The sequence below is a fragment of the Primulina eburnea genome, unplaced genomic scaffold (assembly GCF_022965805.1).
Source record: "Primulina eburnea isolate SZY01 unplaced genomic scaffold, ASM2296580v1 ctg739_ERROPOS5529518, whole genome shotgun sequence".
Classification (NCBI taxonomy): Eukaryota; Viridiplantae; Streptophyta; class Magnoliopsida; order Lamiales; family Gesneriaceae; genus Primulina; species Primulina eburnea.
Window position 1 is genome coordinate 82,958 of NW_027331511.1, and position 16,780 is coordinate 99,737.

At 36.9% G+C, this 16,780-nt stretch overlaps 2 protein-coding genes and 1 long non-coding RNA gene across 9 annotated transcripts; 1 reads left to right on the top strand and 2 right to left on the bottom strand.

Moving 5' to 3' along the window:
* Positions 1 to 645: 645 nt before the first annotated feature.
* LOC140822284 (uncharacterized) lies at positions 646 to 1,932 on the bottom strand. 3 transcript variants are annotated; one of them, XR_012115933.1, is made up of 3 exons: positions 1,556 to 1,932; positions 975 to 1,182; positions 646 to 912 (listed from the first exon to the last, which is right to left on the bottom strand). It is a non-coding gene; the product is annotated as an uncharacterized lncRNA (long non-coding RNA). The 3 variants fall into 3 exon arrangements; XR_012115932.1 differs by having other exon boundaries at positions 1,560 to 1,931; XR_012115934.1 differs by having other exon boundaries at positions 1,756 to 1,930.
* A 423-nt stretch (positions 1,933 to 2,355) lies between these two features.
* On the top strand, positions 2,356 to 5,786 carry LOC140822291 (uncharacterized). Of its 5 annotated transcripts, none has more exons than XR_012115938.1 (5): positions 2,357 to 2,489; positions 2,712 to 3,272; positions 3,390 to 3,615; positions 3,788 to 4,833; positions 4,967 to 5,786. XR_012115938.1 is itself a non-coding variant. In XM_073183022.1 (3 exons), the coding sequence occupies exons 2-3, from the start codon at positions 4,471 to 4,473 to the stop codon at positions 5,540 to 5,542; spliced, it is 939 nt and encodes a 312-aa protein (XP_073039123.1). In that variant the 5' UTR covers positions 2,356 to 2,489; positions 4,444 to 4,470; the 3' UTR covers positions 5,543 to 5,786. The 5 variants fall into 5 exon arrangements, 2 of the variants coding, with proteins under 2 accessions (XP_073039123.1, XP_073039124.1); XR_012115939.1 differs by having other exon boundaries at positions 2,375 to 2,489; positions 2,715 to 3,272; XR_012115937.1 differs by having other exon boundaries at positions 2,463 to 3,272.
* Positions 5,787 to 9,118: 3,332 nt separating this feature from the next.
* On the bottom strand, positions 9,119 to 15,439 carry LOC140822286 (beta-adaptin-like protein A). The gene is made up of 11 exons (XM_073183016.1): positions 15,205 to 15,439; positions 14,079 to 14,595; positions 13,659 to 13,783; positions 12,838 to 13,036; positions 11,783 to 12,011; positions 11,523 to 11,689; positions 11,182 to 11,391; positions 10,620 to 10,730; positions 10,340 to 10,516; positions 9,797 to 10,240; positions 9,119 to 9,589 (listed from the first exon to the last, which is right to left on the bottom strand). The coding sequence occupies exons 1-11, from the start codon at positions 15,255 to 15,257 to the stop codon at positions 9,284 to 9,286; spliced, it is 2,538 nt and encodes an 845-aa protein (XP_073039117.1). The 5' UTR covers positions 15,258 to 15,439; the 3' UTR covers positions 9,119 to 9,283.
* Between the last annotated feature and the right edge of the window lie 1,341 nt (positions 15,440 to 16,780).

A 16,780-nucleotide genomic window follows, 5' to 3' on the forward strand; every position in this document is an offset into this window, starting at 1 on the left:
TTCTTCAGGTGGGTATGTCCTTGCTCTTTAATTCAATAATAAGACTGTACACAAGGATAAAAACTGAGCAGATACGTAGAGCTGTCCTTGATATTGCTTCCGACTAAAAACCGAACACCTTCCCCGGATCTCGAACCAAGATTCACGGCTTTTGTTTTTGTTGGAGCAAATGACCCTTTTTTATCACTAACGACCACATTAGGCATCTGTAATCTTGAAAAAGAAAAATTTACAGCTACTTTCTTGTAAATTTTCTCCAGGCTCTCCAATGGCATCATCTCTAGCTGAATTTTTCGAAAAGTGCCCATAATTCGGTTCACTTCTTTCGTTAATCCGACACTTCGTCATGCTTCGGAAACCAACAGAAACGTGCTTTTATTCGGCTGTACATTGTTTATCCACATCTCTTTAACCAGCGATTCTGCCTCTTCAGTTTTCCCATTTTGAGCATAAGCAGTCACCAATGCGTTGTAACAGCATCTGGCTGTAATCCCGAAGCTACCATCTTATACACCATATTCCAAGCCTCTCTTACATTCATTTTGTTACACCATGCCCTCAACAAGCACATTATATGTCCTCAGATTGGGTCTCACATTCTCTTCCATGGACATTAGCTCCATAATTCTTGACGATTCTTCGGGCTTTCCAGTTAACCCATATCCTTTAATCAATGTATTAAAAGTACTAGTTGTGGGTTTCATCCCATGCTCCTTCATCTTCAAGAAAGCTTTCATCGCTTCCTCCATGTCCCCAGATTCGGTAAATGCATTGACAACCGCATTAAAGAAAACATAATCAAGTTTCATCCCACTTTTTTGCACTTGAGAAATAATTGGATTTATGTATTCAAAGCGTTTCTGAACAGTAAAAGAGGCTAAAAGAGCTGTGTATGTTACCATGAGACATTTCCTGCAATGATACATTTTTGGCCATTACACGCAGTCAGGTGAACTTAAGCTATAAAAGATTACCTTGATTGAAAATTCTTGAACACGCTTCTCTTTGACAATCAAAGTGTTCCCTCGGCCCGTTGTTTTTCTTTAAAGATATTGTGAGCAATTTGAATTCCTTCTTGTGGCTTATTCACAGTATACTCAGCATACAAGGGCATCGGTGTAACTTCCTCTTCAGGAAGTGAGTAAAATCAAGATCTCCACGACCCGCACATCAGTGTTTACACTGCAAAACAAAAATAATTCAGAATATTAAAAACTGGCTGATAAAATCTCTATAATGGGGGAGTCGGAGGAGGTTTCAAGCGTGGAGACTGAAAAGGCTATCATACACTTGGCTCCTAAGAATTGACATTGTAGACAATTCCTCTCTATTTTTACTAAGTTTGCCCCGGACCTCTAGATCACCAAGTTCTCCCCCTTCTTTAAATTTTCTGAGAATTCCCACGACTCTTTTTTTCATGTGCAAATCCAATTAATATTTACCGCCAGCCACGACAATAAAGGCCAAGCCATCACAAATTTTTTTCAACCAGAAAACTAGCGTCCCAAATACCAACTTAAAAATCAAGAAAATCATGGAAAACATAATTTTAAACCTACTTGTCTCTGTTCCCTCGTAATCTCTAATCCGACAACTGAAATGTTGTAATACCAAGAAAATTGGTAGTGCCCACCCCAAAACAATCACACAATTACATTCAAGAAAATGAAAAAAACAAATTGATGGAGTAAATAATATTTAGAAAGCTAGTAAATGAATGAATTCTTGAACCGTTAAATAACAGAAAGCTGTCACCTTTACGCACATTGAACTCTCTCCAGATACACATAGCCCAGTCGGTTAGTTATTCCGACGATGCAACAACACGTAGGAATTAAGCCAGGAAATCCTTTTTTAAACGACTTTCTTACAAAAAAAATCTTATCCACAAATATCGTACGTCATAATTTCTGAAAATATGGTGGAGACAAGGAACGATGTCCACACGAAGGCAGTGTGATGTTATCTAGATTGTTTAATTAATTAACTATTATTTGAAAATTACCATTATTATAACTTACATTTAGCTAATATGCAGTGACAACTTACAATGTGACGCTTGGGTCTTTTGAGAGTTTTGGGGAATTGAGATTAGAGAAAATATATTCGATAAATATTTTAAATAAATAAATTGTATATTTGGGCACCGTTTGGTAACCTATATTAGTGCCTATTTTGTGTCAAAGTCAGTAATAGTCCCATGATTGGTACAAAGACAACGCATGTGTGCTTGTCTATCGGCCCGGTACAATGTACTGTGTTGGCCATATTATTAATACCATGTGCATCTCAAGACAAAATATGCAGTATGCACAGTACCATGTAGTACAGCAACACATTTTACCGAAATGTCCTCCAGAGCCCTAGCATTTATTTTCTAATTCACCGACAAACCTCATTTGCCTTCTTCCCGCAGCCGTATGGGAATGCAGCATCCATGAACCTCGTCGGAATTACACTGGAATCCATCTAATATCTTCTTACCCAGGGTTAGATATTTTCGTATCCATCGTTTATACTGAAGATTTGATTATTCTGTTTGATTTTCTTCCGAACCGAGTGAACAAGAACCTACTTTTTTCACTTCTCTGTATTTTTGTTGGTTTCCTCTCATTTTCTTAGTACTTACTTCATGTTGCTTACTGATTTTTTTGTTGTACATCTTACTTGTTCCGAAATGCGTTGTTATATGGTATTCTTGTTTTTTTTAGTAGCCCAGTAAATGGTTAGAAATCCTTCTTTCTGTCATGGCTGAAGTACATCGTCACATTGCAACATTTGTAGCGGTACACCAACATTTGAGCAGGTCCTTCCTCATCTTAGTGCTGTTAACACGTTTTTTCACGAAGTTTGTAGCAAGGTCGCCTCGTAGATACCATAGAAGAGAGCGTTCTTACAATTTTACTGGGAAAATACCTGCTCAAATCAACCATCTACATAGGATTATTGAATTAGGAGATGTGCAGTGTGTTTCGAATTTGAGAATGGATCGTAATGCATTTGCTCGTCTTTGTTATTTGGTAAAAAATGTGAGTGGCGTAGTGGATTCGAGATATGTTCGTATCGAGGAGAAGGTGGCCATGTTTTTATCTATTTTAGCACATCACAAGAAAGTTAGAGTGATTGGTCATGATTATTTACGAAGTGGACAAACAGTGAGCTCTCATTTTCACGAAGTGCTCCGTTCGATTCTCAAACTACACCCCATACTACTTGTGAAACCCATTCCAGTGGATGAGAATTGCTCCAACAATACGTGGAAATGGTTCAAGGTAAGTCTCTAACACTGCATTATATAGACGTAATGCATTTCATTTCATCATCTACAGCATAGGTACGAGAAATTTCTGTGCGACTAATTTGAAGTGTATGAAAAAAATACATGATAGGGTTGTTTGGGTGCATTGGATGGAACATATATAAGTGTACAAGTACCAATTAAAGATAAAGCAAAATACAGAAATCGTAAAGGAACAACATCAATAAATGTTTTGGGGATATGCAATCGCGACATGCAGTTTATATACGCACTAACCGGATGGGAAGGATCAGCGGCAGACGCTCGTGTTCTACGTGATGCGGTTAATCGCCAAGATGGGCTTAAGATTCCAAGAGGTACGAACTTATCTGTCTTAAAGATTCTTAAGGACTGTAAATTTTTTTTTCCTACGTTTCGTACCAAGAATGTGCTACAGACTTTAACAGGTTGTAACAATACTTTTGTTCATTCAGTTTTTCAATTTATAGTTTGTTCTCGCTAATTGTTAAGTATATTGTCAAATGACAGGTTGTTATTACTTGTGCGACAATGGCTACCCAAACGTTGAAGGATTCTTGACGCCGTATAGGAGAACTCGTTACCATATGGATCAGTGGGTGGGCGGTTCTGTTGCACCCCAGAATTACAAAGAGTTTTTCAACTCTAAACATTGTCATGCTCGTAATGTTATTGAAAGAGCGTTTGGGTTATTGAAAAGACGATGGGCTATTCTTCGTAGCCCATCGTTTTACCCTTTGAAAGTTCAGAATCGTATAGTAATGGCTTGCATTTTGCTACATAATTTCATTCGCTCCGAAATGGTAGATGACCCTGTAGATGTGTTTGATGAGTCTTATTTTGAACTTACAGAAACCGGAGATTTTGACGTAATTGGCAATGTTGAGTCATCTCCTGCATGGGACACATGGAGGGAAAACTTAGCGATGTCTATGTACAATAGCAACTGAGAGATGATGTTTTTCTTGTACTTTTCCGTATTATTGCTATGGTAGACAATATGTGAAAGGGTGATGATTTATGTTTCATGTTGTGACTGTCGTTTTATGTCCTTATGTTTGGTTATCTGTAAAACTCGATGTTGTTTGTGTATGTTAAAAATTTTATGAATGGCGGTTCCATTTGTCGACTAAAATAGTGTACATAAATAATTCTACATTGTACAGGGCTTATTATAAATTGTTGTAGTCATCATGGATATTAGCTCACCTATTGCTACTGCAACTAGCACCGCTAAGAAATGTGAGAGAAATCGTCGAGTTTGGGCACCGAAGGAGGATGAATTCCTCATTCAGGCACTCAAAGAATTAGTTAACGCTGGATGGAAGAGTGAGAATGGGTTTCGTTGCGGATACTTGACTGTGTTAGAGAAATCTATTGCCCAGGCTTTTCCAAACACCGATTTACGTGGGAACCCACATATTAACTCAAAGATACAGGTCTGGAAAAGAACTCATGGTTCTTTGTTAACAATGCTTAGCAGGAGTGGCATTGGCTGGAATGAAACAGAGAAGAGGATTGAAGCAACTGACGAATCGTGGGATTCATTTGTCAAGGTAATCTTTTTTTTAGATTATTATCGGTTGCCATGTGTATTTTCGACGTAGTTATGTGCAGTGTACCTCTCCATTGTTTTTCTGAATTCTGTCTTAATTGTTGTAACGTATTTACTCGGTTTTATACAACCAGGCTGATAGCAGTGTTCGTACGTGGCGTTACAAAACATGGCCCTACTTTCCGGATTGGTGCGAAATATTTGGAAATGACCGTGCAACGGGACAACATGCTGAGAGCTTTGCTGAGGCCCTTCAAGGAGTACTGAACATGAGTGACGATAACGATAATTTGCCCAAAGACAACTTTGGACCGACTAATATGTTCCATGAGACTGAGGAAGCAGGTGAATCCATGTCGGTGTCAAATGCTCCTTCCGTCAACAAAGTTGGTACTAAATCAAAGAACAATCGGAAACGGAAGAAACATTCAGAAGGTGAGCAGCTATTCATTGACGCCATTAACAATTTCACTGAGATGTCAAGATCTACAATGAACGAATTTGTGAAGCGAATTGGCGTTGAGTATGATGTGCTGAACGCAACAAAAGATGTGTTTGATGTGCTAGAATCAATCCCCGAACTTAGTGAAGATGATGTTGTTGCTGCTGCTGCGTTGCTAGCAGAAAATCCAAAGCAACAAAATCTGTTGTTTAAAGCTCCGCAACATGCAAGGCTGAAGTTGGTTCGAAGGCTACTTAAGGCAGACTGAAGTAAGAAGAACGTATTCCGTATCAAAGATCATACGTTCCGTTTGCCGATGGACTGAAATGGGAGTATATTGTTTTGTATTTTGTTCATCTACCTAGAACAGTATCTTTTTGGCTTGTTGAATGGTGTACTTACTTGCTTTTGTACTCTCTCTCAGAAACCTTTGGCATATTTTGTACATGAAACGATTGTAGTAATTTGTGAACTGTGTCCATTTTTGTATATATATATTTTTAGTATTTATATATACATTTCAGATATTTTTACTTTAAAATATATTATGTACTATATTATATTATTATTTTATATGATATAACAATGTTTCGATTCGACTGTCCTGTTAAACTAAACCGATAATTTGAATCACTATTTTAAGATAGATCGGTTTTCTCATCAATCATATTATTAAAATATTGTTTTGGTAATAAAATGTCCTACTTTGCATGAATCAAAAATATTTTACTGAAATTACCATATATTACACAAATTTTTAATAACATTATTATTAAAACAATACAGTGTAAAATATGTATACAAAAATAATAATTGTAATAGTCAAGAGTATTTGTAGAATTTGTTCTGTGAAAAAAATTTTCTTCAATATAACAGATTTAGTTTTGCATTCACATGCATAAAAAACAAAAATTTAATCACCGAACTGGTTTAGGCGGCGACCGAACAATTCAGTAGAATAATGGCTACGACGCGCGGCCGTCCGCCCGAATGTTCGGAGAGAGTTTCTTTTAGCCGCCGCGAAAGTCCCTGCTCTCGCCTCCTATTTCACTGTTAATATGCATGTGTACATACGAATAAATAAACCTACAAATATTAGGAAAAAAATAAATAAATAGAGTGAAACTTTGATTAGTCGACTGGAGGTTTGACACCGAATGGCAGATAGAAATACTATGTCCACTTTTACTTTCGATTGTCTAGTTGAAAAATAAAAAACATTTGCACTTCAGATTTACTGTCTTGGAACCAACAACATTAACTTGGGTAAGTATGTACAATATTTGGAACCAAAACAAAAGCATTGCTGCCTATGTACACTACAGCTTTACAGACCATTCAACCCAAGTGAAGTTAGACAAAAACAACAACCAAAAAGGTTCCAAAACTAATTATCTTACCCCAGATGCAACCTTTACACACTGCAGTTTATAGCATATTTTGATTCTTTGTAGCAATTTGTTTCTACCGATTCTGTCTTACCCAATGCCGCACGAACTTTTTCATTTGTACCATCATCATCTGCATCATTGTTCACTTTCAGCCCCTCAATTTCATTAATCATCTTAGGCTTCTTACCCTTGTTTTGTACTGACGAGGAATCTTCATTCCTCTTGGCAGAGACAAAAGCATTGACAGCAGTCGGTGGCACAATTACATCCACTTTGGTTGTTGTTGCAGCCGTAGGTGTGGGCAAAGCTAAATTGACATCTCCATCGGTTTTGAGATCAGTCTCATCGTCCGAAGAAATTAGTATGATATCGAGTTCATCTTCTTCGTCACTTGAGAGAAGGTCAATAACAGTGGGTAGTACATATTTGTAAGTGCTATTCACCGACTCCTCCGAGTACACATCCAAATCTTTAGACATTTTTCCTTCAACTTAATATCTGCTGTTTAACAAAAGCTTACATCTCCAACGGCCAAAGAGAGAGTGAGTTAAATAGAGGTAATACAAGTATTTATGATGGTACACCTACTACCAATATTGGCTTGTCGATGTTGTCTCTTCCCACTAGCATGTTTTGACAACTAATATTTATTGTAATGTCCCATCTATGCATGAAACAGAGAGTTATTAAATAGTGTGCAGCAGGAAATGTAGAATCATTAATTTTCATTTAAAATTGTTCCACCAATTCAACACAAGCCCCATTCATACAAAATAGAAAAGAAGGGACACCGATTGGCGTGCATTGTCGTAAAATACAGAATGTGAGAACCAAAAACTACGGAGCCAACCTAACACTGCATCATTCTAAATCAAAATGAATGATACAACATACATGTACAATCGTAAGAGATCGAACACCCATTGATGACTCTTTTACTTTGACAAAATGACACACAAAAGTACGAATAAGAGGAACACACTTACGAAACAACAAGTGCACCCGAACAAGCAACAGATAGCATCTGAAGAAATCGTGATGGGCTTCGGGAACATTTTGTCACTGTCTCCGGTTGCTTCCTTGACGTCGACAGCTTCTGGAACAAATTCTTTTGTGGGGGCGATTGATTCTTTCTTTCTTGGGTAACAATCTTGAGTAGATGAGTGATCCTGCGTGGGGGGACCTTTGGGCTTGATACATGTTGGCTTCGTACCACTGCTAGATCCACTAGTATATTCCATTGACATGCTATTTGGGTGGATCACATCATTGCCTTGGTACTCGTCATACCACATGAATTTTTTCCGATGGTTAAGAGATGCAGGGCATATGTAGTACAATTCCCCTGGACGAGTGGATCGATCACCAGCTTTTCGTAACAGCATCAACCCATTGCCACACTGGCATTCAGGTGTAGGCTTTGTCTCCATGACAACTAAGCATTGAACACATTAACTCACAAGCCAAAAAAAATTGTGAATAATTAGTTAGCTGTTCTTATAATCATGGAATATATTGTGCTGTACTGAGATATAGCTACTCTGAAGCACAAAAATTAGGTTTTCGTCTGAACACAAGATCAAGCTTACATACGTTACGAAATCACAAATATGAGTGATCTTATGTTGTCAATAGATCATATCGTCATGAAATATAGTAAGATTACAATAATAACACATAATCATACTAAGATGCGAGAGAAATGGAATCTAAATCGGAATTCAGTGTTTTGGTACAAGAGAGTAGAATAAGATAACCGATTGTTCAGTACAAATGGGTCACTAACCTTCGTACCCCACCAAATGATTGCCTTTGTAGAGAAAATCGTTCTGTATTTGCTTCTGAAATATGAATTCAGAAGTTGTGGAGAGAAACCCGTTTCAGAAGCCTGCAAATTTGTGGACACAAACATACGCTCAAAACACGCACTGAAATCGAATATAAAAAATTTAATAAAGATAAGGGGCGTTTTGGGTATTACACAATTCATGTACCGTTCCATTATAAAAATTAGAAGAATACCAAACATAATACATAGTAGCCATTAGACAATTGTCATCCACAAGTTTAAGTTTACTTGTCATAACCACTAAATTACTTTAATTATACCATCCACTGAAACAAACGGTGCCTTGATGTTATATCCAAAAAAGAACTATTAATATAAATATCAAATTATATCAGAAAATTCAGGCTAAATTACTTCAAAATATTGGGATAACATATTTCAAATTTAAATATAATATACTAGCAGAATGTTTTTCGAAAGTAATGAAACGTTTAGTTAAACATCAAATATTGGAGATGTGAAACTGTTTATAATTATTTTGGAACTAAATGAAGACAAAGCAAAGAATGAGATACTTTTTGGAAGCAAATCAATTTAATAAGGGTTTTGTTTAAAAAAAAAAACAAAAGGGCCACAATTTGTTTTCGATTATCAATTCTTAAGGTAACAATAAAAGAATTTCAACAATTACAAAGGTTAAAGGAAGCCAAACGCAACAAAAGGAGCTATGTTCACTTTTTTGTGTAAGTTAAATTTACAATACAGTTCTCTTTTTTTATTGTCTGTCACTCACCAAAATCAAATTGGAATGAGCATATGTAAGCAACGCCTATTTTATGTGCCCTTGAGGCAATCCGAATTTGAACAAGGCAGACTGGAACAATTCTGAGAAGGGCGGGGCCGTAGTCTGATCATCTGCTTTGATCTTTAGTTGCACTTTACATGTTGACGAATTAATAATACACTCGACAAGAAACGCAGATGATTCCTCTTCTTTTCGTGCAAAGAAAAAGAACTTATAATTTGGAGGTTGACCGCCTGAAGCTACACAGTGGAACGAGTGGCCTTGCATGTGTCGAGAAAGGGCCAGAGGCGTTGTCATGGCCGCAACTCCTCGTGGATCTATAGAGATTTCCTGAAAGGGAAGAAGAAATTCACTCGTAAAATTTTGGATTCTGTTCAATGCACTAGCCTATAAGATACTCTTGGATTTAGTCTGGGGTGACTAATTCTTGGTTGGTGATGAAAACTTAACTTTATTGTTAGAAGCTTTATCTTTTCTTTTGGTGTGTTGTACGTCAGATGCAAATTTAATCATTGCGAAGTTATGAGATCAACAAACCTGGGACATCGACGCTGGCAATTGGCGCCATTTCTGCTGGAAAGCATTAGCATCTAGAACGGCTTTGGCATTGAGCTTCAAAGCAGGAGGCGAAGGAGCCGGACTAGGTGCAGTTGGCATTCCCAGACCAAGCAGTTCATCTATCGCCAAACTAGAAGTTGTTTGTGTAGATAGATTGTCAAGTGATACAAGGTCTAAATGAGCCTCAAAAGCACCTGTAGTCGTAGAATTATCGTAAGGGGCACTATCCGCTGAACCATTGTTTCTGTAACCCTGATTATCTTCCTTTTCAGAAGTACTCAATAGTAAGTCCTTATCATTTGCCTCGACTCCCTGAGCTACAATTATATGATCCCCAGATTCTGTGCCAATGGACAGATTCCCAAGTTCCTCCGAGAACGCAAATGGTCCTCTGTATTCCTTATCGGTGAACATGTACGAGGGCTACAAATATAATTACGCTAATCATTCAGCATTCCCAAATGCATAAAGAAACTGGCCATTCAGAATCTAAGGAAAGATGAAGTTAGAAAAGTAGCATACCTTCTGGTACACAACAGAGAGACTGTTAAATTCATCAAAGATGCGATCTTTTGTTTCACTACTTTGCGTGTCTGCAAAGGCCGAGACAGCTTGTTTTGGAGGATTCACAACACGTTCTGCTACTGAGACATTGTATTGTAAAAGCCTATAGTAGAATAATGCTCGATCATGAACATCCTGCAACGGGTTACAATTTAGCAACCATTCTTCCAAAAGCTAAACGAAAGTATATACATATGAACTTCAGATTATATTCAGTCAACTTTGAATGAAGGCTGACCTGATGAAAATCGGCAAGACCAGCAGCTAGAGCAGCTCCTAGGGCCTGTCTAGTCTCTGGTGGTCTTCTCAAGAAACACTTCATTACTGCTGTGAGAAGATGTAAACGAACCTGTATAACACAAAACTAATTGCTTGAATGGCATTTAAATGTCATTTAAGGTTTCTTACTGCAGACACAGTTTTAACAGTTGGATAAAAAAAGTAGCTATAGGTTTCATTCTAAGATGTTTAATAAACTCGCATCTCCAAATTTTCCACAAGCCAATGAGAAATTTAGGCACGTAGAGATGCAGAATGAGATATTCTCCCAATAAATTACACAATCACTAATCCTTTTAGATTAATCTTCAAAATAATTAAACCAAAAACGAGATTTGCAGCATATTATACAAGTTGAGATTTATGGAGATATAATTCTATAGTAACTCCAGACTATACCAACATGGAGCATGCACTAGTAGGTACTTTCAAGCCAAAAAGATAACTGTCAACAACCGAATAAAGTTGGCATTGATGGAAGTGTAGATAGGGTCAAACGTGATGGAAAGCCATCTAATCACCTCTGCAGAATGCTCCTCATCCCAGTTCTCTACAAGACTCTCTAGAATATAAGGAGCATCCTGCATGTCCTGGGCATATTCCCCCAGCATCCAAATAAGAGCTGCCTTTGCTTTTGGTTCCTGAACATTTTTGCTACTGATATTCCCTACAACTGCAATGCAGTCGTGACTCCACTGTGGGTATTTTCTTAAAAGATCTTTCACAAGAACCTACAAAGTAAAAGAAAAAAGGAAAATTTAGAGTTAGCTCATAGGATTAAACCATTACATCATGTAACTTTCCATAGTAACATTGTGTGATCAACTTATCCAACTGTCCGGGACAGAAAAGAGAGACTTACAAGAGTTTCAGCAGTCACGTGCTCTTTTTCCATTTCCAGAAATTGAAGCAGACGATCAACAATGGCATTAACATCATACTGCTGCAATGCAATCTTCCCAACAGCTCGAATTGATTCTCTTGCCATCGGAATATCAACATTTGCAACATATTCACAAAGTTCAGTCACTAAAACGAAGCCAAAAGGTTGGACATTAGTTACTTCAATAAGTTAAGACACCACCACCCACGACCAACCAATGACAGGAAGATGATATCTACCTATCTCATAAGTATTACTCTCATTTGCCACAGCGGTCAGCATCTCAAGTTTCAATTTTTTGACATAAAATGGCTCGTTATACTGACAGTAGAAATGCTTGTAGTCTGAACAGAAAATAAATGATGCACGCATCACCAGCAAATGAAGGTGGCTTAGAACCGCGTAGGATTGCTCAGGACTTCCTGAGCTTACCAAGGTAAGCAGAGGAGCTTTAATCCGCTCATACACCTAGAGACAAACATTTTTAAGTAATTCAGTGGTTGGGAAGATATATCTAAGATAGTCATAGAAGCACATCCAAAATAAGTAAAAAAGACACCAAGCATTAACAAGAAAACTTAAAAACTTAATAGTATATGCATCGGTTTGACCTTTGAAGCATCTAAATAGCAATTTGACTTGGAGTCTTGGACCAATAAATTGTTTTACACTACGTACATGCAGCTGAAAGATTCTATATTATCTTATACTCAACGTAAATGATAAAGGACTCTCAATTTGGAAGGACAGCATAGGAGAATACAAACTTGCACATCTCAGGAGTTGAGGGATTTGTGAACTTAAATGGGTAAAATGGTCATAGGAACCAAATCCAGCAGAAGAGAAAAGAAAGGTATCTTTAAAGAATGTGTGGCCATGGACCCCAATACCCCATTGTTGCCATAACAGTAGGAATTTGCGTGTACAGAAATCATATTGCGAGTAAATTATTTCCCATAAATTTTTTGATGGTTACTCCAGGAGCTACCAGTAAGAAAAAAGTAGCTACATGTCGATGTCTAAAATGACTCCTAGGCAAATGGGAAAAATACAGAAATGGGCCAGAAACATGAACCAAGCCGTATAAAATTTACAATCAAACAGCACCAGAAACCTGCCGGACTTCATATCTCAGAATAACATGTCACTTAAAACTTGGAAACTCAATTGGTGAATCGAAGCTTATGTGAGTGGAATTTAGTGGAAGTTAGGAGAAGCATTAAATCAAACCAAAGCATCAGTTATCATCAATTATGAAACAACAAGGTGATTTTGAATGGAAAATAGCAAATACCTGTTGATGAACATCAGTCATGGATAAGGTCATGTGTAAAAACACCTTAATGGTGGCCAAGACAACCGCACCGTTTGCATGCTGAAGTCTATCTTCAAGAAGATTCATCACGTCAAAGATCTCCTCGCTATCTGTTGGAACATATTTAGCAACCAATTCCAAAACAATACATTGTGCCCATTCACTAAATTCTTTGATCCTGCAGTAATCAAATGCAGACTTCGGTACTTCCTAACTTTCAATATACGTAAGAAACTAACAAATATGATCTACCACCAATTCTTAATCTCAAAATTTAAAACTAACTTACACGATGAATATGCACATATTAAAATATTGCTGCAGCATGTAAGAACAAAGACAGTTTACGTGTTCATTTTGGATTCTCCAGGTTGTGCATCCTTATAATTAGGTACAGACTACAGGGTCTAGTTTCCGTGCAAGAGAGAATCAGAAAGGATACGTGTGAGCGGAATAATCACACCTGCATATCACCAAGAAATACTGGATCTAGAAAACTAAAAGTAAAAAAAATTTTCATTTTTCTATAATAATGAAACTAACCATCGAGCATCATTGTTTGACCAAGTTATCAAAAAAAAACACTGAATAAAGCTGAGGAAAAACCAAGGTCTGCCACGTAAGGAATGCAGAATCATGAATTGCATTCATCTACTCTGTCGCGGTGACAAATCATTTTACAATAAAAGGAGAGCACAACAAACATACTAAATAATAAATAATGTGGATGACTTTGTAGTTAGTACTAATTGAAATTCAATAGCTAGAAAAAAATCTGCTAATGAACCCCAATACGATACCTATTTAAAAAGTAATATACAACTGGCTTGCTAAGCAATGCTTCTCTCTCCCTAGCTGCTTCCTCGGATGTGCTGGCTTCCAGACCCCAAATCTCCTGAAGAGAAGTTAAACAATTCGCGACCACCTGATTGACAACAGTAAATAAAACGATTTTGACATAAGAAAAGCAAATCCTGTCTGGAAAGAACGGAATGATGACAAAAAAAGTGGGATGATTCAAGATTAAGAAGATTTTGATCATACTTATGCAAATCCGAAAAAACAAAGCAATAGTTTACTGTTACCAATTTATCAAGAATGTATGCATATCTCAACTCCAAATCAAACCCATGTAGTACAGGTAGAGATTGATCTGAAGGTTAAAAGTTGCATTTACATCTAAAAACAGAGATAACAAATGATGCACAAAATAATTTCACCTGAGCATCTTTGTCTTTAAGCATCAAATGCTTGAGCAAAGCAGGAAAATCTGCATCCACGCAAGTCGATGCTGATATATGATATAGTTTGAGCACTCCAACAGCAGCAACCATCCTAACATAACTATTCCCATCTTTCAACCCATTACCTAAAGGCCCAACCAAGTATTCCACCAAATTAGCCACACCAAGGGAACAAAGACTCCTCAATGCCAAACCCCTAATCATTGGATCCTCATCCTTGCAGTCCCTCTGGAGAAAGTTAATAGTCAAAAGTGCAAGATCTGGATTGTGCTTCGCGTAATTCCCCACATACAAATAACACATCTTTTTTAGGACAATATCTGAAGTCGCTGAGCACATCACCATTTCACTAAAAACTGATGATACATCAATTCCAATCGTCATGTAAGATATAACCTTCTTAAAAAGGTCCCTTTTCGTGTCATCGGTGCCAGGAGCTCGGCTACCAGCAAGCTGGCGCAACTGCAATTTCAGATCTGAAACTTCCCCTTTCCTGCTCGAAACAAAAGGAGGGTCAGAATTTGAAGTAGCATAGTTACCATCCATTTTCGAAGTTCGAGAACGAGATAAAGTGAAGTAAATATTCACTAATTTTTTCCGTTTCAAAGTGCCCAAATCTCCATGAATTAACATAATACCCTCATATCAAACCCACCAGGACACGAACATCACATAACACAAATACAGCAATGAACTGGATTCGTAGTTCCATTTTCATCTAACGATCCCCATGGCCACACAGTGAAAAGATATCCACAACCACATGGTCATAACGCACATTAGTTAAATTGATAGTGTTTTTTTTCTTTCGTTTCACAACAGGCGATTGACTTAAACCATTTGCAAAATTCAATAGCACTCATTCATACAGTAGAATTTCAAGTAACAATAACTCAATCTAGTAAAACTTAAACCCCAACTACAAAACTTCCCATATTTCTAAACATCGATATTTCACACCCATTTACCTATTCAACTAAAAAAAAGGGGGTTTTGAGTCAAAAGTTGCGCCAGTTGATAAATACTCTGCCTATGACTTTCCGTCCAGCTAAAACCCATAAGTATCGAGAGAATTAGAGGAATGAGGGATTAGAAGAGAAACCCGGAAGGCTGAGATGGGGAAGGGGATCGTTGAGATTGAGCTGGAGGCGCCATTACTGATTCGCGATCCTTTAAATTCAACTGGTTGATGCTCGAATCAAGGCTTCCGATAAATTTAGAGAATTCTTCAGTTATCAAATGCTTACCCACCAAAAAAAATTGGATCTTGGGAGGAGCGACGGATCCGCATACAGGTGATTTTAGCTAAGAGCCAAAGACTTTAGAACCCAGTCCCTAACCAAAGGGTTGTTTTGTTTTGTAACCTTGGTAAACATTTTTTTTAAAAATATGATCTTACCATGTAGTGAACAAATTAACTACATGATTATGATTATTAGCACTCATTAAAAAAATTAATTTTTTATTAGCGAAATAAAGAGATTTTTTGTGCAAGAAAAATGCGCTTTGTCTCTTATAATTAGGTCTTAAGGTTTTAAACTTCATATTTTGTATTATATGTAATTGACTGTAAATATGTGGAATCACGTTTTAATTTATGTAAATTTAATTTATTTTGAGGATTAATTCATTCAATCCCAAGATTCCAACTAATTAATTTTGTGTGTGTATATATATGAAAAAAATAAAAATAAATTTATACTACGGTTTGAAGTGTAATCATTCTATAAATCTATTTATCTCAATTAGATACATTTGTCCTACATTAATTGAAATTAAAATTTAATTTTTTTATAAAAGTTTATAATAGATTCATGTAACAATTTGAATTAACTATTTTTTTAAAGTGATGATCGATATATAATAGGTTTTATAGGGGCCTATGTACAGTTGCAGAGTCGTGGACCTGGCTCGAGGAGTGATAAAATTGTATCAGAAACGATCACTAGTAGAAACACCGATAGAATGGGTATCATTTTTGAACATGCAGGACAAAGTGCTACACCACGTGAACATCTTGAAAATGTTGGAGTCGTCTCTAAATTTTCGGCGTTGGTGGAACGAAGGACAGGCCGCGACGAGGACGTTGTATAGTAGATTCTATAATACCTATTACGCAATCGCACAAACGCAAGCCTGAACCCGAAACGTGACACTCAATCTTCGTAATCAAACAATATTTACCTCACAACTGCACATATATATATTTTTTCAAAGCGTGAACATATTTTTCAATGGGGAAATTGCTCCTAAATCCCTAAACCCAAACTTAACTTGTTCCTAACTCCCTAGCCATCAAAAACTCTCTTTTAACTCCCTAAACCTATAGAATTGACAAAACTACCCTTATTCTCTATTTTCTTTAATTGATCCTCCGCGCTTCACAAAATGGTATCAGAGCATGGTTAATTTATTTCAAACACGAAAATTTTATTATTACTAGTAATTAAATGTATGAGAAGGAGAATTTCGAAAAAATTATGAATCCGAACTTTAGTTCGAGGAGAATAATTTACAAGAACTATTCCAATATTTTGGAATATACACAAGTTTATCTAACTATTGTTAGATATCAGAAACAGGAGAACAAAGGAAATTTATCTCCTGATGAAAGACAGCAGTGTTTGCAAAACCTTGCATACACAAAAGGTAGACTCTTACAGGCCGAAAAGACCAGA